At 41.8% G+C, this 25,525-nt stretch overlaps 2 protein-coding genes and 1 long non-coding RNA gene across 5 annotated transcripts in view; 2 read left to right on the top strand and 1 right to left on the bottom strand.

Annotated features, from left to right (window-relative positions):
- ITGA6 (integrin subunit alpha 6) overlaps positions 1–3,870 on the top strand; it is a 61,500-nt gene extending 57,630 nt beyond the window's left edge. For 2 of the 3 annotated variants that reach the window (XM_067549236.1, XM_067549238.1), the window contains one exon: positions 1,125–3,870. In XM_067549236.1, coding sequence (XP_067405337.1) covers positions 1,125–1,283 — 159 coding nt within the window. In that variant the 3' untranslated portion in view covers positions 1,284–3,870. The remainder of the gene's footprint in view (positions 1–1,124) is intronic. The other variant, XM_067549237.1, reaches the window with a different exon arrangement.
- On the bottom strand, positions 864–22,151 carry LOC137153648 (uncharacterized). Its single transcript, XR_010919863.1, has 3 exons — positions 21,916–22,151; positions 4,295–4,479; positions 864–1,176 (listed from the first exon to the last, which is right to left on the bottom strand). It is a non-coding gene; the product is annotated as an uncharacterized lncRNA (long non-coding RNA).
- PDK1 (pyruvate dehydrogenase kinase 1) overlaps positions 20,986–25,525 on the top strand; it is a 26,621-nt gene continuing 22,081 nt past the window's right edge. Inside the window, exon 1 of the mRNA XM_067549239.1 lies at positions 20,986–21,605. Within this exon, the coding sequence (XP_067405340.1) occupies positions 21,488–21,605 (118 nt within the window). The 5' untranslated portion in view covers positions 20,986–21,487. The remainder of the gene's footprint in view (positions 21,606–25,525) is intronic.

Genomic DNA, 25,525 nt, shown 5'->3' with positions numbered 1-25,525 from the left:
TGCTCAGAACACTTTTATAGTAAACTCTCTACTCTGTTTGCATATCACTTTATCTCTAAGGTCCTGATTCTGCAAAGCCATTTTCATAAGCTTAACCTTGACCTCCAGTGAGACTACTCACTGTGCAAAGTTAAGTATGCATATATATATAACTTTGCAAGACCAAAGCCTCAATTGTGAACTGTACCATCAGAGCTTTCCTCAGTCAATTTTTAATGGAGAACACCTGCCACTCTGACTTTGACCCTGCAATCTTGCACCCTTTTTACTAATCAAAATAGATCTCCATTAGAGACTTGGAATATCATGGCAAGCTAATCAAATGCAATGCATCCCTTGACTCTTCAGTTTGTCTATAGGAGCATGAACAAAATAAATTGTACTTATAATCAGTTTATCAAATATTGGCTTAAAATAAACAAGACTCACTTGATATTGAATTGCAAGATAGTTGTAGTTAAACTACTATATTCATAATATTGTTTTGTAAGTCTTAGCTTAACGCCTACTGAAGCTAGGGGGAGTTTTTCAATTGACTTCAATGGGAACTGGATTATGTTGCTCCACTCTGTGAAAATTTTTTCCATGTGATGTAATTCTTCCATTGACCTAGCTACCTACTGCTGCTCAGAGAGTGGATTAACTACGATGGAAAAAACCCTTCTATTGCTGTAGGAAGTGACTATCTACAGTGCGGTGGCAGCACAGCTGCAAGTACCATAGCATAGACATACCCATACTCACAGGTAGTCCTACTGAAGTCAATAGGAATTAATGTACAACGCTGCAAAAGTGACGTTATTAGCTCAATAATAAGATGTATTTCTTGTAAAATATTTACAATACATCTAAAGTTAGCCATACAAAATAAATAGAAGGAATCTGTTTTACACTTCTGAAATGTTGGATTGCGCAGCTTGCTTTCACATCTGCTGCTAAAGCTGTAATTTATACTTACTTTTTGGCTTCCTTTTTTTTATTTTTTAAACTTTTCATTTACCTTCCCTGGCACTTTTTTCTTGAGAGAAGTCATTTCTTTTGTACTAATGCCAGGGAAGAATTTTAGACCTTTCTGCTTACAGTACGTGGACTGCAATTTAATCCTAAACTGTTCCCTTTCCCAGTGTGGGTTCTTCCAGCGCTCCAGGTACGATGACAGTGTCCCCCAATACCATGCTGTAAGAATTCGGAAAGAGGAGCGACAGATCAAAGATGGGAAATATAAAGAAAATGAGAAAAAACAATGGATTACAAACTGGAATGAAAATGAAAGTTACTCCTAGGGAAAACCTTTTCCCCCTTACCTCCAACAGCCAGATTTTAATATGTCTTCATTAATGGAATACTGATGACTCAGACCTACATCCAATATGGACCTATATTTTTGATTGTATATATTTTTACTTATATTGAGGCTTTTATTTGCACAGCTAAATTTAAGATTAATTTATCTGGATTATTTAAACTTCCAGATTGCCTCTGACTAATTTGCATTTATAAAATGGTGCATTGAACTGAGTGTTCTATGAAATATGCACATTAGTGTAATGATGCCACAAAAGGTCCTTTCCTGCATTCCTGAACTCAGTGGGTGTGCAAGGAATGCAGGATCTGGTCCCAGCTATGTTCTCCAAACTTCCATCAAAATATATGATCTATTATAAACACACTGTAGCCTTGACACACTTTATTCAAGTAGAGTGTGTGTGAATGTGCTATTCTTGTCATAAGACTCTGCATGTGGTAGTTAGGGCTTAACCTAAAGTGTCTTAAATTAAATGTGCAATAGGTCATGTTGCTATATTTCTAATGTCAGTTTGGGTGAACCTTGCTCATACCAAATATACACAGGTTTAAAAAAAAAGGCTTGAATATTAGTTGTATGTTTTTGTATATATTTTAGTCATTCTTGTATTTATTTTTTTTTATCATCAACCTTTTGTCTCTGACTAATTATTAGGTCAAAGACATAAGTGAACCTTAAAACTGCTATGGATGTTCTTAAATAGGATATGAAAGTCCAGTTAGACATGAAGCTTTCACTGCATTTAAAAATAGTTTAAGAGTACCAATGCTTTTTTTAAATTTCAATTTCAATCACGGACACATCACTGAAATGTAAACATTCATTCCAGTAGTTTGTGGGGGCATGTTTCCTTATTTCTGTTTGTGCAGAAGAATTTAGGAAAGATGTGGACAAATTAGAGAGAGTCCAGAGGTGAGCAACAAAAATGATACAAGATTTAGAAAACCTGACCTATAAGAAAGAGTTAAAAGAACTGGGCATATGTTTAGTCCTGAAAAAAAGATTGGGGGGGGAAGCGGGTATGGACTGATAACTTCAAATATGTTAAAGGCTGTTGTAAAGAGACCGTGATTAATTGTTCTCTGTCCTCTGAAAGCAGGACCAAGAGCAATGGGCTTAATCACAGCAAGGAATATTGAGGTTAGATATTAGGGGGGAAAACCTAATTATAAGGGATAGTTAAGCTCTGGAATAGGTTTCTAAATGAGGCTGTAGAATCCACCTCAGTGTGGGATTTTAAGAGCAGGTTGGACAAACACCTGCCAGGCATGGTCTTACTTGGTCCTGTCTCAGCACAGAGGGCTGGACTTGATGACTTCAAGGCGCCTTGCAGCCCTACATTGCTATGACTAATTATCAAATTCCTGTAACATCATTTGTGCATTGAGAACCACAATTTTCTTTTGTACAGCCAATGTATGTTTTTCTATATAATTTTATATTTAAAATAAAAAGTGACAGGTGCTCCTGGAAACAATTTTCCAGCTCCATAAGGATTTCATATTTAGAAAAAGGTGTCTACTACTGTAATATTATATAGCACTTGAAAGAAAACATAAGCTCCTATCTGTCATTAAACTATGGATCTGTACTGATCCCTTTTGAGACTACTGAATGATGTTCTGAATATATCTAAATGTTAATTGTAAGAATAGTGCCACAATGTTGTGCTGTTCAGTAACCTAATTGTTGTAGCATAACTGATAGAGAGCTATTTAAAGAGTTTATTGGGTTTTTTAGCCTACATGTTAAAATATTGGTACTATTTAAATATGAAGTAAAGATTTTATTCCATATGAAAAGATAGTGTGCATAAATTTTTTTGAATAGGGAGAATTATGCCCCCCTCCAAAAAAACAAAACAAAACCCAAAACAAATCAACCTTATTAATGCTTTCTTTACAAGCTGTTTGCTTTACCTTCCCCCAGTAGTCCATTGTTCTAAGGGGGATTGTTGGGGTGACTGAACCAAGCAAGACTGGGTACAATTGTGTTGGTGGGTTTTATTTTTTCATTCAGGCTTTTTGAGGCTTTGTTTCTTTAAAAATGTTATTTTAGAAGCTGCATTATTTTCTTGACCGGTCTTAAGTGTAATTTTCCTCCTTCCTCCCACCATACACTTCCAAAATTACATTCTGTGGCCCCCATCCTGCAAACAGTTGTGTGTACATAGCTGTTTATTGCAGTGGGGTCTTTATTTTCAATCTGCATCCCTAAATAAGAGCTACAGTAGTGTTTAAAATCCCAGCTCCTTTGCTGACTGGCTAAAAACCCCAAGAAACTGGACTGATTAGTTGCTGAGAAGTGGACATTTTGAGACTGTTGCAGTTCTTGTTAGAACAAAGCATATGGTTATGGATGTGGCACCCTCCTATTATAAAAAGAGCAGAACAACAAACATACCTTGGTAGTGTTAAATTTAGGACTATTGAAAAGATCTCAAGTCATGTCACTGGTATACTGTCCTCTCTTACACACAACTAGTAATGCTAAATCATTCCATGATTAGAAGTTACCTGTGGATATTTGTATAAAAGTGTGAAATAAAAATTTTTAAATGAAAATTTGTAATGCCTTGACATTACTGATATTTCTTACAGTACAAGTTTATTTTTATCAGAGTGAATTGTTGAATGAGGTAACTTAAAATAAATAAGTATTAGCAACTGAGTTTCTGGAAGTGGTGCTTAGGAATTCACAGCTCAAAGTGTCTTATAACTAATGCCAGCCTGCTCTACATGTAATTTTCAGCATGCATTAAAGGGAGAAACAGAAGCTATACATGACCCATTTAATTTACTTGTCTACATAAAAACCACTGGGTTATATATAAAATGCATAACCCTAATGGGAAAGATTTACATGCTACATTTAGGCATAAAGGGGCAAATTCTGCTGGCCTCACCTATACAAGTAGTCTGATACTTTGGCCTTGTATACACAAGATAGTTGTACTTTAAACTTTCTGTAGCCCAGTTTATTACTCACTGTTCTGAGGCACATGGGCTGTCCTCTCCTCACAGCAGTTTCCAGGAGTGGTTAGTCCTTGCCGCCTTGCACAAGCTGTCACAACTGGAGCAGGTTGCTTTGCTCCCAACCATCTCTTTGCTAGATTTTTTTTTTTTTTAAGAGCAATAGCTGTGCACCTTTTATCATCTCCTCCCCCATGTAACCTACATAGAGGGGAGATAAATAGAGGAATTCTGTAGTAAATTGACTTAAGGTGTTTGCACAGACCATGAATTCTTATCCTTGCAAGAGACTACAGCTGGATTTTCTATAGGAACAATCAATACTAAAAGTGGAAACAATAGGTTTCATTTTCTCTTCTTAGGAATCCAGTACCAGTCTTTACCATACAGCAATTATGCACATACACAAACAGTTTCAAATTCCTTTTTATGAGTAATACTCCAAATATAAACCATTACAGCACAGAAATTACAATGCACCGTAGTTAGACTAATATCACTAACTAGATAGTTATTTTCCTTTAAAACAAACAGGGCCTACACCCAGAAGTATTTATAAAACCTTACAAAATAAAAACACATTTAATTGTACTACATAACATCTGCTGCCAGGGTGAGATGCCAGGTTGCCTGCTGCACCTTTGGGTCCATGTGGAGGGAGACACATCTCAATCCTGTCAACATATATGCCCTGATACAGATCTAGAATGAGTATGACTCTACCAGCAGGCATCTGCCTTCCTCAGCATGCCTGAGTCTCACAAGAGAATCATTTTTGGCAAGGACATGACCATGCTGAAGATGTAGGACCATATTGGGGAAAAGGTGCCAGGCTGCTACAGCTGTCCTCACGGAGACAGTGTCAACTATCACTTCCTGGTGGACAGGGCATCCACATGCGGGGGATGGGGGGACTTGGCCCAGGGTGCAACCCCCATTACCATAAGGGAAAAAATTTTCATGGCTCATGAGGTTGTATGTATGGGATGAGGGATTGTGGTATGTGTATGGGATGGGGCCCATGTTACAAGTTTGTACTGGGCCTGAAAAAATTATGCTTGGGCCCTGCGGGTGGACACCTGTCATGACCAGCAACCAGATTAACTAATTTGTGATAGATTAGCAAGAGGGATGAAAGAGGCAGGAGCTCAAATGAGAATGCTTGTAGAGTCCACACTAACTCTACCAAAAGCTATACATAGTGGCAATACTAGTGAATTTAAGACATATGTCACCATGTAACAAAGAAAAAAATTCATGCAAGACCAAATGCACAAAGCAGAGGAGACAAAATGCAAAGGAAGACCTGTGGGTACAGTAGAGAAACAATGGAAAATGCCCCATGTATGGCATCATAAGCAATAACCTGGGCAAGAGAAGTCATATTAAAGCTTGCAGACAAGAAATCCAAAAGGAAAAAATCCACCATATTGAGGAAGCAAACAATGACTAAAGAGGATGAGAGAGAGTAGTGCAAAACAGCAAAAATGTAAGTTACAAGTTGAATACCAAGGAAAAAAAGACAGGCTGAAATTTCAAGTAATACAGAAAACACTACTTTCAGCTGAACAAGTGAATTCATTAACCTAGTGATGCTAAACCTGGAACAAATGACTCATACAATAGACACAAGAAAAACAGACAATTCACTGTGGCTCCCAACCTGCTAAAAGATTACTGTGATATTTTTAAAAGGACTGGGATGTCTTCCTGGCCTGTTGCACTTGGGAACAAATAAAACAATTCAACCAGCACAAAATCTGGGATGGGAAACCATTTGAGTAGAAAGTTGACCATAAAGCACTAGAAAGCATTTTTTGAAAGCCAGTTTAGTGCCCCAAAACGCTGAAACTGCAATACTACAACTTACATGTACACTACAAAAAAGGGACTGATATGTATGGAAATGACTTCTTATGCAGAGCAGCCCTTCAGCCTGAAAATATGGCAATGGAACAAGAATATGAAATCCTCAACCTGACACAGAAAACACAAAGATACAGAAAGCAGCAACCCAGACAGTTATGTGCTAGTTTCAAGTCACAGGCTGGAAAGAATCAGAGAACAACTTCCTGGCCTTAGAATCTGAAACCATAGAGGACAAAAATTTATAAGTGCCCACATCCATCCTTCTGTCAGGATGGGCAGACACCAGGGGAGAAGCTCCACCTGCCTCTCAAGAATATTGGAACTATTCAGATGGGTGTACAAAATACCATTACTTCTGGGGGAATTACTTCTGGGGGAATTCTGCTCCAAAAAATTAAGAATTCTGTGCACAATATTTTAAAATTCTGTGTATTTTATTTGTCAAAACAGCACTATATAATCACATCAGTTTCAATTATTTTGGTTATTTATTTCAAAAGATCTGTCAGCAACTATGTCTTTAACAATACAGACACACACAAAAATTCCCCCAGGAGTAGAGTGAAAGATCACCCAGTTCCTGTTTCTCTGCCCTTCCACCCCAGAGCCCAGCCAGGGGGGCAAGACATCTGCATCTCCTACTCACCAGGTGCACTCCAAGCCCAGACACACTCAGTCCACTTCACTGTCCAGCTGCAGGCCACCCCCCTGGCCCAGACACCCATACCGCCTACCTCTCCTCAGAGCCCCCCCCCAGCCCAGACACCCGCACCCCCTACCTCCAGAGCTCAGCTGCGGCTCTCCTGCAGCCCAGACACTTGTACCCCTTACCCTCCCAGAGATCCAGGGGGAAAAACAGCCTAATGCTGGGTCTCAGGCTTGTGTGGAGTTTTCTGCACACAGCCTCCTTCCTTTAGGGCATGGCAGGAACCCTCCAGGTCCATCCCCCTCCCCTGGCAGTGTCTTCTATTTGCAAGCTGGTCTTTGCTGGGTCCAGCAGCCCGCAGCTCTGCAGCCTATTTCCGTGGGGGGAAAGGGAAATTCTGCACAGAACATTTAATTCTGCGCAAATTCTGCATTGCGCAGTGGTAAGTAATATATACAGGCAATAAAATCATAGTAGCCAGGATTACTGAGAACAGAAACTCTCTCAAGAATACATTAGCGCTTTTCTGGAACAGAAGCCTTTATCTAGAATACATGTGGAGAAATGCAAACCAAGCAGCATAAAGGGACAATGTACTGCTCCTCAATAGATTATATATTTTCATTATTCCTGGTAAACTGTTTAAGGGTCAGAGGCAAAATGCGCCCTTGTGGATCCATAATAAATTTATGCATGTGTCCATGCTGGCAGTATTACCTGCCTCTCTGGCCCAAACCATCCAGGACACCATCTCTCTGACTGCACTGGGCAGCTAGCTACCTACTTAACTCAGTCTGCTCCCCCATCTGGGCTTTGCATCAAATTGCAGTCATGCTGTTTTCACATGTTCTGCCCACTCCCCTGGCTGGCTAGCAGTCACTGAAAGTTAATGTTCAGAACTTTGGTCTTCTGGTTTATCTTCAAGATAACTCCATTCATCTGTTGACAGTTCTCAATAGTTCATTCACACCAACCCAAACTTACTTACTGTATGTGACTCCTATCCAGTGCCAGGAAAGAAATTAACCCCTTAAATCCCAGTAAGTAGCAATACAGTGAATGGGGAAACCAAGTTACACATCTGTTAATAAACACAATACAGAAATTTCCCTTATTCCTCACTACCTCATCATTACAGAATACTATTTAGACTTTTGAGAACTAAGTGAACTGTCAGACCTGACACAATGACCACTACAGACAAAACAATGAAACATTATAGTTTGGGACACCATACCTGCTGAATAGTGCCAGACAATGGACTCCATTTTATCAGCAGTGAGTATGTGTGATTTACCCACATCATATCATGATACCACAACCATCAAAAGGTAAAGTTAAAAGCAGTTGGAATTGCTAAGACTACTAAAAAAAGCTGCAGAAAGCAAAGAAAACAGAAACCACTTTATGTCCCAATGCTGCAACTATCCCAGAATTACAAAGCCACTGTACATGCAGTGATTGAGGACTCAGATTTCCAACGAAAAGGAGGATATCTACAGTATGACTTTATCATATCCAAAGACTCCAAATATATACACTCTTCAGAAGGCCGCCATGTTTACAACTATACTGTTAGATCAATGACCAATTTGATTCCAGCTAGATTATGGAGCCAGCTGTAATGTAATTCTCAGCAACATTGACATGAAACAATATTAGACTGGAGAAATGGGACCAAGTAATTGCAATGTACAATAAAAACATCGAGGCTAGTGCACAAATGTAGGCTGTCGATGAGTATCCCATGAAATAGATGTTCTCCTGTAGTCATCTACTGTAAACTCCAAGGTTTACCACTCACTGCTAAGGTGCAAGCCATGGATATGACCACTGTACATCTGAGTATCCTCAATATGAAAGAGGAAGGATATTAGTAACCATGACCATGTCCAGCATTCTAAATAGAATATAAGGACATATTTCTTTAGCAAGCTGCAGTTACATACATCCTCCTCACATGTAGCCTCTGGGACTACCGAAACACAGAGTTCCATTGGCCTTGAAGGAGCCACTGAAGAAGGGACTGGCAAGCCTGAAAAGAAGAGGCATTGTTACACTTGTTTTAACTAGCACAGAGTTCAGCATCCTAGCAATGGTGAGAAATGGCACGTAAACTGAGGCTCTGTAATAATCCAGAACCACTCAGAGCATTGAAAAAAAGACGCTAGCCATTACCAATGATTGAGGACATACTACCTCATTTATCCAGGGGAAAAATGTGATATCACAAAGAATAAACAAGAACAGGTTTTGGCATATTGAGCTAGATGAATCATTCAGTCACTGGACAACCTCTGCCACACCTTTTAGCCGGTACCACTGTGTGCAAATGGGCAGTGGCTGGGCTCCAGAGGTGCTTCAGTATAAACTGAGCCAGGGACTAGAGATACCCAGGCATTAAGACTATCTGATGATGTTCTTACTGTAGGAGAAGATGTCAAAGAGGAGACAATTCAGGACAATGATACCAGGCTGTGACAACTCCTAACCAAGTTCCAGAAGCAGATTATCAGGCTGAATGCAGACAGACTGAAGAGAACTGAGACTGCCTACATGAGAGATCCATTGACTTCTGATGGACTCTAGCCAGATCCTGAGACACTGAGAGCCATTAAGGAAATGCCCACATTAAAGGATGTGAAAAGAGTCCAGCAGTTAATAGGGATAGCCAACTATCTTTCCAGATTCTGTGCTCCCTAACAGAAGCTGTGAACCCTTTAGACAGTTAACAAGCAATGATCCAGCATGGGAACAGCCAGACCCAAGAACAGACATTTGAAAACAGAAAACCATAAGCAAAGCATCAGACCTAAAAACACTACAGACCTGTGGAGTAGCTAGAACTACAATGTGATGCCTCAGAGAGAGGCCTAGGAGCAACACTGATGCAAAGCCAGATGCCCATAACATTTACAAGTAGAGTGTTGGCACACATAGAAAATGGATATGGCTCAGGTACAAAAGAAGCAACTAGCTATGCTCTTTGGAATTAATTCCATCACTTCACCTTTGGGCAAAAGGTGGACATGCAATCTGATCACAAGCCACTAGAAAGAAGCATGATTAAATCACTGTTGTATACACCCAAGCAACTACAACAAGTTATTGAGACTCCAGAGCTATGAGGTGAGGATAAGGGATTGGCTGGTCTCTGGAAAATCCACTTTGAACTAGCACATGCGTATCTCTCTGGGAGAGTTGCTTCAAAGGCTGAAAATGAAGGAAATTCATTAGCATCCTCCTCCCTACTAGAGAAGGTACATACAATGCCACAACACTACATAAACAGTTGGATTTGTAAAACAATGTACCCCAAGGATATTAATCCTAATTGAATATGGATTAACTTAATTCCATAAATTTGTTCAGCACATTACAGCTACTGTAAGGCTTAGTACACACTTACTAGGAAATTTGGCAGCAGTCAACGGGAGTTATGCAAGCAATGCAGAGTAATTTGTGTAACTCCCGTCAACTTCCTAACTTCCCTTTAGCATGCCATCTCCACTGCACAGAGCCTTTTGAGGAGGTGGTTTAATTGAATCAACTTCCAGATCGATCAAGTGGGTCTTCACTGTTGCTCAATCGATCCGGATAGATCAATCTGATGGTGGCGAATTTGCAGCCGTCAGTGTGTACGTACCCTAAGTCTGTTACACAGACCTGTACACTTTTACTGACAGGAACTACATGGTTACAGTATATTACTCCTCAAATTACTGGTGGTGGACTATCTGGAAGAAACTCAGACAAGAACTGTGATCAGAAGGCACATTTCACAAGGCATGAAACACCTGAAATATTCTGTTCTGACAATTTGTGCTCAGTACACTGCAACATAATTCAAATAATTCAGCACCAAATGGGAATTTGATCATAAGAAGTCTTTCCCTATGTACCCAAAAAGCAAATGGGAAGGCAGAGTTGGTAGTAAAGTCACAAGCTATTTGTTATGCTCAGGCCGGTATTCTAAGCTGACCAACTCTACTTGTTACATAAAATTGCTTATACAAGTCAGAAAAGTTAGACAGATTGAATTAGTCCAAACAAAAAGATTGTCTTAAGACCCCATCCAGAAAACAAGAGAAGTGTGAACTGGAACTCAGTGAATCAGGTGTGTCTGAAATTAAGCCTAAATGGTGGACAAAATAATGAGGGGACAGCATAGTCCACCCATACCTTGCTTTTGTAGTTCTTAAAAAACAAAACAAAACACCCAACACCACCACACCAACAAAAAGACAGACAGATTTCAGTGGGAGAATCAAGCAGACTGGCTGGGAAATGGGCAAATAGAAAAGAGTGAGCTTCACCATCATGACTGCCACCCCCACTGTTGCTTGGGACCACATAATGCATCATGACACCATTGGGCCTTTGTCATCTTGCTACTGAGAGATGTCCTGTCCAGACTGGGCCAGAGGGACCCAGATGGTATCACCATAAGCCCTGGCTGAATCCTGAACATCACCTGGCATGCAAGACTTTGATTCCTCCTGTTACCCCTTCCTTTCTGTGTATTTTTCTTTCTCCACCTGATTTCTTAACTTTCCTATCCCTTTTCTGTTTAATAAGGGTCCGTCTTAGCCAACCAAGACTGCATACACTGCTGTACAGCTGTGACCAGAAAGGCCACTGAAAGCAATGCCCTCGATAGCCTGATGCTGGTATAAGTTCGCCAAGTCTTAGTGTGCTGGGCTTGTGTTCCTCTAGAACAGTGGTCCTCAACCTACTTACCATTATGGGCCGCATATGCAGCCCATTATGTGTTATGTGGGTCGCTTACTACCTGTATGGCCATGAGAATGTCACATGGGCCACAGCTGTGTGCTGACTGGAACACTGGTTGAGAACCACTGCTCTAGCAGTAAGGCTGCTAGTAAGCACCAAAAGAAAAAAGCTTTATTTTTCTTTCCTTGCGTGTGACTTTGTCTTGTCTTCTAGGAAATGGAATCGGACTTTAAACAACAACAACAACAACAACTACTCCAGCTCATCTCAACTAACTTTTTCTCTTTGAACTCCCCTCCCTTTCCCAAGGGCAGTTAATACCATGTTTAATACCATCTAAGACACTGTCGAGCATAGGTTTTTTCCTTAAAAAAAGTCCTATAGTTAAAGGGAATCAAGGATATTGTTAAATGAAAGCCTTACCTACTCCAGCCCAAAGGAGGAATAACAGACAAGAGACAGAAGCAGTTAAAGAGACTGTCAAACCTGCTACAAACAAGGAGTCAAGGACATGAGACCATTACACACAGGTGAGCATGTCTTGGTCTAACTATCAAACAGTAACACAAAGCAATGGCAAAAGGCAACAGTCTAGGTTGCAATGGGACACAAGTCTTTTAAGGTAGCTACACAATGGAGATGAAATTGAAGACAACTGCGCAGTAGCGGCAGATTGCTGGCACAACCAGACTGTCTGGCAAAGGCCAGCAGGACCAGAAAGACACAGAAAAAGCCTCTGACATCAGCTAGCCTGATGCACAGGAGACAGAAGAAACTAGGTATATGAGCAACACAGAGGACCAACAAGACATGTCTCAATAGAACAGACACAGTAACAGGGTGAAAGCAAGTCCCCTGCCAACAGCAACAACAAAACAAGAAGTGGGAGTCTGGTTTGAAGACCAGCACACTTGTAGGACTAACAGGCTGCAGTAAGATGGTGGTAAATGCCATGTCCCTAAAGTGGACTATGCACTAGTAATCTCTGGCCCCAGCAAATCAAACATTTGCACAAAAGACCAAACAGAAGTTGTTAAGGAAACTGTAGCAACCTACATGGAACTTGTAGAGGAATATAGGTTGCAGAAGGGGAGGATTTGAGGGAGGCACCATGAAGCCAATCTCCATGCACATGACTAGAATGCTAGCTGGAGTTGCAGCATCCCTGGAAATAGTTAATAAACAGCAAGTTTAGTTTTACAAGTATGAAGTCCTATCAGATTATCATCCAGCACTTGATACATGAAACAAACAAACAGTCTTAGCATTCTCTCGTCTCATACTTGAGCACTGAACACTTATCTGGGACCACCAATGACTCCCCCCCCTCCATACCAGGAGTATAGCCTTGGAACTCCAACAGTCTTTCTTGCCCTAACTCTAGGTGATAGTTACAATTTTAACTCAATATGATCCATTACTTGGTGCTACTAACCTTTTCCCTCTGTAATTCTAGCCAGCAGCCTCCACTGGGAACAACCATAATCCTAACCAGAGGCCTTCTACTGACCCCAATGCTACCGTCTACAAAGAACATAATTTGTCTAAATCCCTAATCCTAGACTGGTATGATCATCTGACTATCAGTGGTCTTCGTTTATGTTTAACCCTAACCCGAACTACAGATAACATGCAGTCTATAAACACCATCACCACCAACCAGTCCCATGTCTAAAACCATTGATACTAATCTCCGTGGATTATTAGTTGCTTTTGGTGAGGTTTAATGTTATGGCCTGTTGCTGGCTCCAAGAACATACTACATTTGGGAGCAGTCCCCAAGCTAGAGTTTAGGGCTGCAGCTGAAAGATTATCCTGTACAATGATTGGTGCCCCAAGACTACGGTTATTTTTCCATCCCACTAGGCTAGCAATAGTGATGGGGCCAATTTGTGGGCCTGGGCCAGGGTTAGGAATAGGGACTAGTTGGTGGTACAGTGCCACAGTTGGTGTTAGGGCTGATTAGCCAGGGGCTAGGAGGGCTTAGGGCCAAATGGTAGTTCAGGGTTAGTGTTGGGTCAAGAGCGTGCCCCAGAGTTAGCTGTCAGCTCTGGGTACCAGGTATTTCCTACACAAATTAGGCAGAGTGGCACTTCCAACTCGTATCTGAAAGAATAAATACTTTTCTCATCAATCTGCATCTTAGAAACTGGGGGTAAACTTTGCATAAGCCACAGCTTCCCACACCACCAACTAAAGGGCCTTGTTCTCTCCTTTCCTTTAAATTCCTTGTCACCTCAAGTTACAGCTGATATCTTTTCAGCTTTTAAGGTAGTAAAAGAAGAATGTGAGGAAAAGTACCATCTTAAATCCCTTTTTGTTGACACCTAACAGGAAAAGAAGTTCTCAATATCTCCAACAGTTAGTGATGGGACACTAGATGGAGAAGGCTCTGAGTTACTACAAAGAATTCTTTCCCAGTTGTCTGGCTGCTAGGTCTTGCCCACATGCTCTGGGTCTGACTGATCACCATATCTGGGGTTGCAAAACAATTTTCCCCCAGGTAAGATAGGTGAAAAAACCCCATGGGCTCTGCCATCCTCTGCAGCATGGAGCATGGGTTCACGTGTAGCTTTGAACTAGTGTAAATGGTGGGTTCTCTGTACCTTGAAGTCTTTACATCATGATTTGAAGACTTCAGTAGCTCAGCCAGAGGTTATAGGCCTACTACAGGAGTAGGTGAGTGATGTTCTGTGGCCTTGTGGAAGGAACAGTTTTATATACTTTATTTTTTGTATTCTACTTTTATACCTAGTTATATATTCTATTTTATATTAAGCTTTTAAGACTCCATCTCCTATGCTAAAGATTCCATCTTGGATTTTTAGTAGCTTTCTCAGCCTTGAAACAGATACATATTGCAGATGTTGCAGGTTTTTGCAGCTATCAGTAGATAACAGGACATTGCTAGCTAGCTTCAAAAGATAATTGTTATGGGAATCAGGGGCCCTGTCCAATTAGCAATATGGAGGAATTTCTTAGTATATCTTAATGTAAAAAAGGTTGAGCTAATGGAAATATACTACAATACATCATCTTTTTCTTTGCTCTCTTTGTCTGAATACTGTATAAAACTTAGTGATGTGAGTCTGTAAGGCAGAAGTCCTCGGGAGCCTTTGGGTGACCGACACTTCTCCGAGCTGCTCGTAATAAACTGCCTCAAAGAACTACGCACTCAAGTATTTATTTAGGAGGAGTATTTATTTCCTACGACAGCCTGCAATGTGCAGGTCAGGCTAGGGATCATGGTGATCCCTCCTGGTCTTAAAGTTTAGGAGTCTATAATAGCTATGCTACATTGTTTAATAAATTAATATTAAATGTATTGTTTTGTGCTAGATTAAGGACTGATATCTTAAGACACAGGGGAAAGTTTCTTTTTTGGTATTACATAGACTTTAAGACCAGAAGGGAACGTTATGATGGTCTATTCTGCCCTCTTGTATAAACACAGGGCAAAAATGTTTCACTCAATTACAGCATCAAGCCCAGTGACTTGTGGTTGAAATAGAACATGTCTCTGACATCCAATCTTGATTTAAAGATTTCATCAAATGACAGAGACTCAATCGCATGCCTTGATAAATTGCTGTAATGGTTAATTACCCTGTTAAGTTTGCAGAATATTTCTAGTTTCAATGTAAGCTTCAACTTCTGAGAACATACATAAGAACCAGCCATACTGGGTCAGCCCAATGGTCCAGCTAGCCCAGTATTTGTCTTCCAATAGTGGCCAATGCCAGGTGCTTCAGTGGGAATGAACAGAACAGGCAATCATCAAGTGATCCACCCCATCAGCCATTCCCAGCCTCTGGCAAACGGCAATCCCTGACTATCCTGGCTAATAGCCATTGATGGACCTGTCCTCCATGAACGTATCTAGTTCTTTTTTTAAAAAAACCCTGTTATAGTCTTGGCCTTCACAACATCCTCTGGCAAGGAGTTCAAAAGGTTGACTCGGTTGTGTGAAGAAATGCTTCATTTTGTTTTAAACCTGCTGCCAATTAATTTCACTTGGTGACCCCTACTTTGTGTGTTGTGTTCCTTTTTTACTTTAACCAAACTAATCATGATTTTATAGACCTCTATCATATCCCCCCTTAGTTGTCTTTATTACAAGCTGAAAATCCCAGTCTTATTAATCTCTCCTCATATGGAAGCTTTTCCTTATCCCTAATAATTTTAGTTGCCCTTTTCTCATTTTCCAATTCCAATACATCTTTTCTGAGATGGGGAGACCAGATCTGCATGCAGTATTCAAGATGTGGGCATACCATGGATTTATTTCCTAATGATTCCCAACATTCTGTTAGCTTTTTTTGACTGCAGCTGCACACTGAGTGGATGTTTTCAGAGAATTATCCACAATGACTCCAAGATCTCTTTCTTGAATGGTTACCACTAATTTAGACCCCATCATTTTATATGTATAGTTGGGATTTTGTTTTCCAATGTGCATTACTATGCATTTCTCATCATTGAATTTCATCTGCCATTTTGTTGTCCGGTTACCCACTTTTGAGAGATCCTTTTGGAACTCTTCACAAACTGCTTTGTACTTAACTATCTTGAGCAGTTTTGTATCATCTACAAATTTTGCCACCTCACTGTTTACCCCTTTTTCCAAATCATTTTTATGAATACATTGAACAATAATGGAGCACACCACTATTTTCCTCTCTCCACTCTGAGAGCTGACCATTTATTCCTATGCTTTGTTTCCTATGTTTTAACCTGTTACTGATTCAGGAAAGGACCTTCCCTCTCATCCCACGACCCATTACTTTGCTTAAGAGCCTTTGGTGATGGAACTTATTAAAGGATTTCTGAAAAATCTAAGTACACTATACCCACTGCCTCACCTTTGTCCACATGCTTGTTGACCCCCTCTAAAGAATTCTAGTAGATTGATGAGGCATGATTTCCCTTTATAAAAATCATGTTGACTTCCAACATAATGTATTCATCTATGTGTCTGATAATTCTGTTCTTTACTACAGTTTCAACCAATTTGCCTGGTCCTGAAGTTAGGCTTAATGGCTTGTAATTGCCTGGATCGCCTTTGGAGCCTTTTTAAAAAAATTGACATCACAGTAGCTATAATCCAGTCATCTGGTACAGAAAGTGATTTAAATGATAGGTTAAATACCACAGAATTCATTTAGTTTCTCCACAATAGCTTTATCTTCCTTGAGTGCTCCTTTAACACTTTGATCATCCAGTGACCCCACTAGTTGTTTAGCTGACTTCCTGCTTCTGATGTACTTAAAATTCTTTTTGCTGTTATTTTTTGAGTCTTTGACTAGCTGTTCTTCAGATTCTTTTTTGGATTTTCTAATTACATTTTTACATTTCCCTTGCCAGAGTTTATATTCCTTTTTATTTTCCTCAATAGGCTTTAACTTCCACTTTTTAAAGGATGCCTTTTTGCCTCTTTTTTTTTTTTTAATTTTTGTTGTTTAGCCATTGTGGCACTTTTTTGGTCCTCTTACTGTTTCTTAATTTGGGGTATAAATTTAAATTGAGCCTCTATTATGGTGTCTTTAAAAAGTTTCGACGCAGCTTGTAGGGATTTCACTTTTGGCACTGTACCTTTTAATTTCTTCTTAACTAACATCTTCATTTTTGTGTAGGTCCCTTTCTGAAATTAAATGCTACTGTGGTGGGCTGCTTCATAGAAGATAGAGTTGGAAGGGACCTCAGGAGGTCATCTGGTCCAACCCCCTGCTCAAAGCAGGACCAACCCCAACTAAATCAGCCCAGCCAGAGCTTTGTCAAGCCACACGTTAAAAACCTCTAAGGATGGAGATTCCACCATCTCCCTAGGTAACCCACTCCAGTGTTTCACCCTCCTAGTGAAAAAGTTTTTTCCTCATAAATCATGTGCTCCAGCCCCCTAATCATTTTTGTTGCCCTCCGCTGGACTCTCTCCAATTTGTCCACCTCCTTTCCGCAGTGGCGGACCCAAAACTGGACACAATATTCCAAGTGTGACCTCACCAGTGCTGCACAGAGGGGAAAAAATCATTCCCCTCAATCTGCTGGCAATGCTTCTACTAATGCAGCCCAACATGCCATTAGCCTTCTTGGCAATAAGGGCACACAGTTGACTCATATCCAGCTTCTTGCCCACTGTAACCCACAGGTCTTTTTCTGCAGCACTGCTGCCTAGCCAGTTAGTCCCCATCTTTAGCAGTGCATGGGATTCTTCCGTCCTAAGTGCAGGATTCTGCAAGTGTCCTTGTTGAATCATCAGATTTTTTTGGCCCAATCCTCCACATTGTCTAAGTCATAGTTTCTCAACCTGTGGTACACATACCCCTGGGGGTACGCGAGACACAGGCAGGGGTACGTGGTGAAAAACCCAGTGAAGGGAAGCGGACAGCAGCCTCCGACTTCTGAGGAAGCCAGGCGGCAGCCACTCGCATCCTGCCCGGTCCCAGCTCCCAGCCCAAAGGGAGCCTCCAGCACCCTGCAAGCTGGGCTCGCAGCTGGGTGGCTGCCACCCGCCCCCCAGCTCTGAACCAAGGGACAGCCTCCCGCACCCTGGCTTGAAGACAGGCAACAGCTGCCTGCCACCTGCCCACATCCCCAGGTTCCAGCCTACTGGAAGCCTCCTCCACCCCAGCTTGGAGCAGGTGGCAGTCGCCCAGGTCCTGAGCTGGCAGCCAGGCAGCAGCTGCCTGCAACTTGCCCAGGTGGCAGCTCCCCTCCCAGGCTCAAAGCCTGGTGCCCAGAAAGCCAGGCAGAGAGCCCAGCAGCTTGTCCAGTCCTGGAGCTGGGCTCTATCCACAGGCTTATTTGTCAATTTCACTGCTCTAGTTGTGCAGCAAAATTGACAGCTATGACAGCACCAGATTTTACCAGTATAAAAATGTTAAGAGAGGCCCACACAGTGTGATTTGCCCCAGGCCCACACCCCCCTTGAGACAGCCATGGGGAGTGCTGTTATCCACTCTGGTGGGCTGCTACTGCCTGCTCATACCTCACAAATTCCCACCTGTGTGTAAGGAGAACACCACATGACCCTGTCATCAGGCCATAGTGATTGGCTGGTGTTGACCTTTGCTCCTATATGGAGGAAGGGGACGAGGAAAGAGGGGAGAAACAGCAGGGGGTTTGTCATTTGTCACAGCCACACAGCACTGCAGAACTCAGAACTTTCCTCCTTTACGAGTAACACAGTCGTCCAGTGCTAAATGGGAAAAAGATTGTATTTCTCAGAGTGGAAAATTGAGTGTTGGGGTACTTCTTAAAATTTTCAGAAGTTAGGGGGTAGCTGCTACTTAAAAGGTTGAGAAACACTGGTCTAGGTCACTCTGTATCTTTTCCCTACCCTCCAGTGTATCTACCACTCCCCCCAGCTTAGTGTCAGTTGCAAACTTGCTGAGGGTGCAATCCACCTCATCCTCCAGATCATTAATCAAACATTTCCCTCCACTCCAGTTTGATGCTCTTCTTTCCTGAGACTTTCATCCTTCTCAACAGTACAGTGGCTGTCATACCATGGTAGGTATGTGTCCTGGAAAGTCTCATCTATGTACCTCTCTGTCTCCCTTAGCTCCTCCAGTTCAGCCACCCTGCTCTCTGAGGGCCAGGAGCTCCTTTCACCAAATGCACACATACACCATCCACCCATAGGTAATCATACATGCTGCATTCAGTGCAATAACTGGTTAGCCCCCACTCTGTTGGTGGACTCCTGCCTGCATTCTCTTTTTACTCCTTTTTTATTTTGTTTTATCAGGCGGGGAGTTACTATTTTAGTTTACTGAATGTTAGTGAAGTGTATCTACCCCACTTCCCCCTCTAAACTCTCTGGCAAAACTTCCTTGTTAGCTGCCTCTGTTCCCTAGCTCCCCTGGTTGCTTAGGAGCAGGCTTTTTAAACCCTGGTTCTCCCTGGGTAATCCCACCCCCTGGTTAAAGGTTGATGGATGATAACTTGAGGATCAAAGTTTTGTTAATAAGCTCTCAGCCTTGCCTAGCAGGCCACTAGGATCAGCATACCATCCCCCAAACAGACCACATGATACACTTCAGTCAAGCAGCAAGCATACCACAAACCACACACATTACAGACAACAAACTCACCCCCAGGACTACATAGTTACTCCTCCTTTACTTGGCGATCTCCCTAGCAAAATTCCCATTAGCTGCCCCTGTTCGCTAGCCTCTGGCTATTGATATTCCCTTTACTGGTAGAACAAGAGTCCTCTACTGTCTGTAATTTCTACACATGTAAGTACTTATAAACTATGATAAAAGCACCTCAACTTTCTGTTTGATAAACTAAACATATTGAACATTTTAAGATCCCCATTATAAGGCCATTTTTTCAGTCCTCAAATCATTCTTTAGGCTCATCTCTGAATACTTTCCAGTGTTGCAACAGCCTTTTTGAAGTGTGGACACCAAAACTGGACATCCAGTAGTGGTCTCACCAATGCTGTACACTGAGGCAGTATCTTTTCGACTGCTACTACTTGGTTACACAAACATTTCTGGGCAAAGGTGTACAGAAAAATATTTGTTTTAAGATTGTCATTTGAGACTGGAAGACATGCCAGTGACAAGAAAGTGAGTATAAATTATGACATTACAGCAACAACTACTGCAACTTTCCTTTATTTATTAAGAAAGGAACTGATTTTTAGCCACTTAATACTCGGGTGCAATCCTGGCTCCATTGAAGTCAACAGGAATTTTGCCATTGATTTCAATAAAGCCAGTATTTCAAACCCTTAGACTGTGTATTTTTGCTAACTTCTGTTTTCCCTTATTCAAAATATTAATTAGTCAAAGAAGTTAGTGTTTGTAAGAGTCAACCCTCACCCCTTCAATTAAGGCATTAGACATTCACAATAAACATCCATTTCTCTCACGCTGGACCTTTCAACAAAGCCAAGGAAGAAGAGAAAGACCAAGAATGTTAGATCTAATACTGAAGCAAAAAAAAAAAAAAAAAGACTTTTTAATAAACTTTCCAGGCCTTCATTATGCATCATAAATATGCAAAAGCAGCACAAGCTAAACAGCACAAGCTTTTTTGAGCCAGTAGTCTGTCTTTACACCCACCCATACCATCCTATATGTGGGGCTGGGTATGGTCACCACTTTTGAACAGGAAAACAGGCACTAGATCACTGTCACAAGCCATTTTATGCAAGTTAGTCAATGAACTTATTTGCTTTGGTGTACATTTTTAATGGATTTAGGGCTGGAGAAAGAGGTCTCTGGCCAGCCCAGTCAAAAACTCCTGGTATCACAGGGCAGTGGCAGGGCAAACTTGCTTGCTACACGCAGTGCTCTCCCAGCATGCCTGATCTCTTATCCGGCAGGGGGGAGACACGAGGATGTCAGTCTCCACGGCCCAGGCCTTGCTTGACTACGGACAAATTTATCAACCCAAGTCACCAGACTGTCCCAAGCAAGTAAAACTACCCACTGCTTAGAAAACCGAGCGCCTCTCAGCGCGCAAGCGGAGGCTCTGGGGAGGGAGAGGCGGACAAGTTCTCCACTCCAGCCCAGATGAGGCTTGTTCAGCGGGGGTCCACGGCTAAGCGCGAGGCCGGCCTTCCCCACTAGGGCTCGTTGGGTGGCCGCCGGGCCGGATTCGGGGCCGAACCCAAGGCTCCAGCCCGCTGCCGCCGGGCGCAGTGGACTGTCAGCCCGCACGCCAGCAGCCCCTTAAGGGGTGTGTCCAGGGCTCGGAGGCTCCGCTACCATCCTCTGCGCTGCCCCCGCCCCTTTCCGCCACAGGCGGAGGCACTGCCTGAGCCGAGCAGGGAGGAACTCGAGGAGGCGGCGCCCGCCAGCTCTTCCGAAGGACGCGTCCCGCAGGAGGCCGCCGCTGCCCGGGAAGGAGCCGGAGCTCCCAGTCCCAGTCCCTGCACGGGCGGGAATGGCGGCCGGGCCGGGCTGAAAGCAGCTGCGTGTCCCCTCCCCCCTCGGGGCCGCCATGAGGCTGCTGCGGGCCCTACTGAGAGGCGCCTCCCCGGCCGGCCTCCCGCAGCAGGTGGATTTCTACTGCCGCTTCTCCCCGTCGCCCCTCTCCATGAAGCAGTTCCTGGACTTCGGTGAGTGCGGGGCGCCGGGCCGCACTCAGCCCACCCGCCCTGCGCGGGCCGCGCTGACCAGCCCGGCCCAGCTCAGCAGGAGGCGGGCGCCGCCGGGCCCGGCCGGCTACAGGAGGCGGTCCCGCGGCACGAACGCCACGTGAGCGGAGGAGCCGCCCGCCACCCCGTTGTAACGCTCCCGACCCGCCTCCAACCGCTGCGGCCCCGAGTGCGTTGTTCGGCCGCGCTGGCTGCCGGACTAGAGCAGGGAGCGCCCAGCTCCTCCTCCCCGCCCCCATCGATTAGCATCGCCGCTCTGCTCCCCCCTCACCTGGGCTCCTCTGGCGGCGTCTGTGGTTCTTCGGCGCCGGCTTCCCCGTGCCGCCTTCAGGGGGCGGGCGGGGGCAGCAGGGGCTCTGCACCCTCCACCCCTTCCCGGGCCTGCTGCTGCCGAGACGGAGAGAGCGGAGCGGGCTGGGCCCCTGGGTCACAGGAGAGAGAACCCCGAGTTGCTACTGGGCTTCTCTTGCTCACCACCTCCCTGTCTGTGCCTCATGGCAATCGTTGGGCTCCCATAATGGCGCGTCACCTCGACGGTCCCATGGCTCCTGGCCGCCTCCTCCAGACCAGGAGGCCTGATTGGCTGCTCTCCCCCCAGGAATCACGCTGGTGGGGCAGGCAGCCAATCCGAGGGAGTTTTCTTGCCAGGCAAGGAGATTCAATAGAAGGCCGCTGCTGGAGCTTGGCGCTTCGTCAGGAGACAGGTTGCAGGCAGCTGTAGTCTGTGGCCGAAGTTGTGCACTAGTGAAGAAACGGGTGGCCATGATGCAGCTGGTGCAAAGCAAAATATCCCAGTGTTTTTAAAATCAGAATTGCAGTCTATCCCTAGAGAAGGAAGTGCCACATACAAAACCATCTTAGAGGCAGAAGTTAGACATCTTATCAAAGCCTAGGTATAGAGAGTCACAATGCAGTGGATCCAGTGGTTGTAGTTTTGTCACTTTGATAAATTATGTGTACACATACGTGGGGAACTGGGTCTATTAACACCCCGGTCCATTAAGTTTAAAAAATACCGGCCCCTACTATTTTAGTTAAAGAAGATATCCCTTAGCTATTGAAAGTTATAGGTCCCTTTATCCATTCAACATTTTTTACATCATTATTCATATTACAATATGTTATGTAAAGACAAAATAGTGTATCCTTTATAAATTAAAACGTCTATTCTAAATTATAAAAAATTAAAATAAAAAAATTAATTAAATTATCAACAGCGTTACACAGTAACAACTAAGTACACTATGTTTGAAAAAGGATTGTAGTGCTATTCACAGTTACAGTAGTTTGGGATTTATCTTTGTTTTTAAAAGTGTCTGCCTATTTCAAGACAAAATATTTCCCACAGCAAAACAGTAATTTATGGATGTCAGTGTTTAGACATAAGGTCACAGATAACCTGAAAAAGTATTTGAAATATATCAACTTTTGACAGATTCTCAAAAGCTAGAAAACCAGTGGCTGAGACTAAAAATTGTAGTCAATATGTATTTGTGCACAGATGCAGGAGTCTGGCAATAGTACATGATTAGACATTCCCAATGCATTACAGTAGGATGATATTTTCAGTCCAGATATTTCTAAAGTTTTCTTTTTATAAAGTTGGACAATTCATATGGAGACAAAACTTCAACATTTCGTATCGAATCTACGTTAAAAGAACATAAAGGTCCCAAAGTCATATGATGTCATACAGGATGAATTGATTTAAATCAAAGCAATTTAACTGATTTTAATCATGATTTAAATTAGCAAGCAGGAAGCCTTGATTTAAATAATTTTAATCTTGTTTTGTACTTGTCCTTTTTAGTTGTTGTCCTAAAGAGATACTGAATCACATTTTAGTAGCCATTAAAACATGTTGATTTGCAACTAAATAAAGCCTTTACTCTAAATGTGGTATTTCTTTTTGCTAACAAAGTGAATGTACTATATCTATACACATATATAAGCAACTGTACAGCTTAACATACATTTATTCAGGTACTTCATTATTTTACATTTTTTTACTTATTAAATGTTTATTTTTTTCTTTGTGATTTATGTCAAGCTCAATTTGGATGGCAATTCAAATGCAATTCAAAATCTACAAAACCAGCATTTAAAAATGTTTATTATTACTTAGATAAAACTACTTGAAATATGCTGGATACATAAGATAAATGTTTAGTAAAACATGTATTGCTTTTAAAACTAACTGATTTATTAAACAAATGAAGAATTACCCATAGTTAGTGAATTGAATCAATTTTCTTGTCACCGTGTCTTTCAAGATTTTAGAACTAGTAAATCTCATCCTCTTATATCTAGTTTTTATACATAGATTTGAAAAAGAAAACAAGTTTTTCTTCTTTTTGAACTCAAATTGGTTTCTTAACTTCGAATTTAACTAGTCATTGAACTGAACTAGTTGAATAAACTGAAATGAAGAAAATATTCTCTCTGCACCTGCAGAAGAGGCTAATACTGACAAAAGCTGATTTAGCACTTCAACAAACTGTGGTTCCTGGGGCTTAGCCAATGGCTTCCATCAGGTCAATGTTGACTTTCTTTAAAACTTCAGCAGCAAATATCTACTAGTTATTTCTACTTAATTTAAGCAATTTTAATAGATTATCACCACATATGTTAAATCCTAAACTTACTATCATTTCACGTTTAATTTTAAATAGGTTAATTTTAAAAATATAAATCTGTAATTAATTTAAATAAAAAAAAATTTTTTTTTTAAATCACTGATTTATCCTGATATCATAGTTAAGGTACTACAAATAACTTTAACTCTGTGTCCTGTTGTTAGGTGTCATGTTAATCTTTTATTACATAATCACAATATTGTTTCTCTGTAGCATTCCTGTCCATTCCATGCACAGCTTAGACTGCACAGGATATGAGGCAGCTGTTCGATTTTTGCATCCTCACTGTTCAATTAATAGACATACTCATATTGTCCTCCAAATTTATGACACAGTAATGGCAAAATTTGGACCCAGATATTACACTGATTTACAGAACCTTTGTCTCACTCACTGTGAATCCCTGCCTCATTCCCTGTGCACCGTCCAACTTGAAGAAGTCCTATAAAAATAATATGTCAGTGTGATATTAAAGGTTGATGTCAATGCATAAAATTAAGCACATGCATAAGTTTTGCAGGATTGGGGTTTTGGTCTCTTGTATAAGATACAGACACGTGTCTTTTAAATCTTAATGCTGATGATTTCATTGTCTTGGGAGGTGTACATTGTGGGAGAATAGATCTATTTAATGGGGAGCCATTATGGCTTAGGACTTTATCCAGCAATTCACTTGTATAAGATACAGACACGTGTCTTTTAAATCTTAATGCTGATGATTTCACTGTCTTGGGAGGTGTACATTGTGGGAGAATAGATCTATTTAATGGGGAGCCATTATGGCTTAGGACTTTATCCAGCAATTCACTTTTCAGAGGTGCACATATGCACTCGCTTGATGCCCCGTTGCAATCACAGTCAGGGTTCCCTGTGGTGTACCCACATGCAGTGTATTGCAGAATCAGAGTATTAGTGTGCTGAGGCTTGTTTGAAGAACATGTAGTTGATGGATTGTTATACTGATAAAGCACTGTCACTTTAGGAGCCATTATTGTTCATCTGCATGCTGCCTTGGGTTAGTGAAAATATAGTAATCTCTCTTGTGATAAACTTGCTAAGCATGAGAAGGAACTCATTTTAAGTTAAAGTAACTAGTCCATCCTATAGATTAAATTGTTCTCAAAATTAATTAAAAAATATCAGGGATGTGAACTAAAAGTATTGTTACCCTGCACCATGAGCAAAGTGAAGTTCCTTTTTTCAGTATTCTTGTAAGTAAAAGATTAATAGATTTAAAAAAAAAAA

Source organism: Emydura macquarii, unplaced genomic scaffold (genome assembly GCF_026122565.2).
Source record: "Emydura macquarii macquarii isolate MOO-44397 ecotype Brisbane River unplaced genomic scaffold, CSIRO-AGI_Emac_v2 contig_1253, whole genome shotgun sequence".
Taxonomy (NCBI): Eukaryota; Metazoa; Chordata; order Testudines; family Chelidae; genus Emydura; species Emydura macquarii.
The sequence above is the reverse complement of the archived record's forward strand: the minus strand, read 5'-3'. Positions and strand labels throughout refer to the sequence as shown.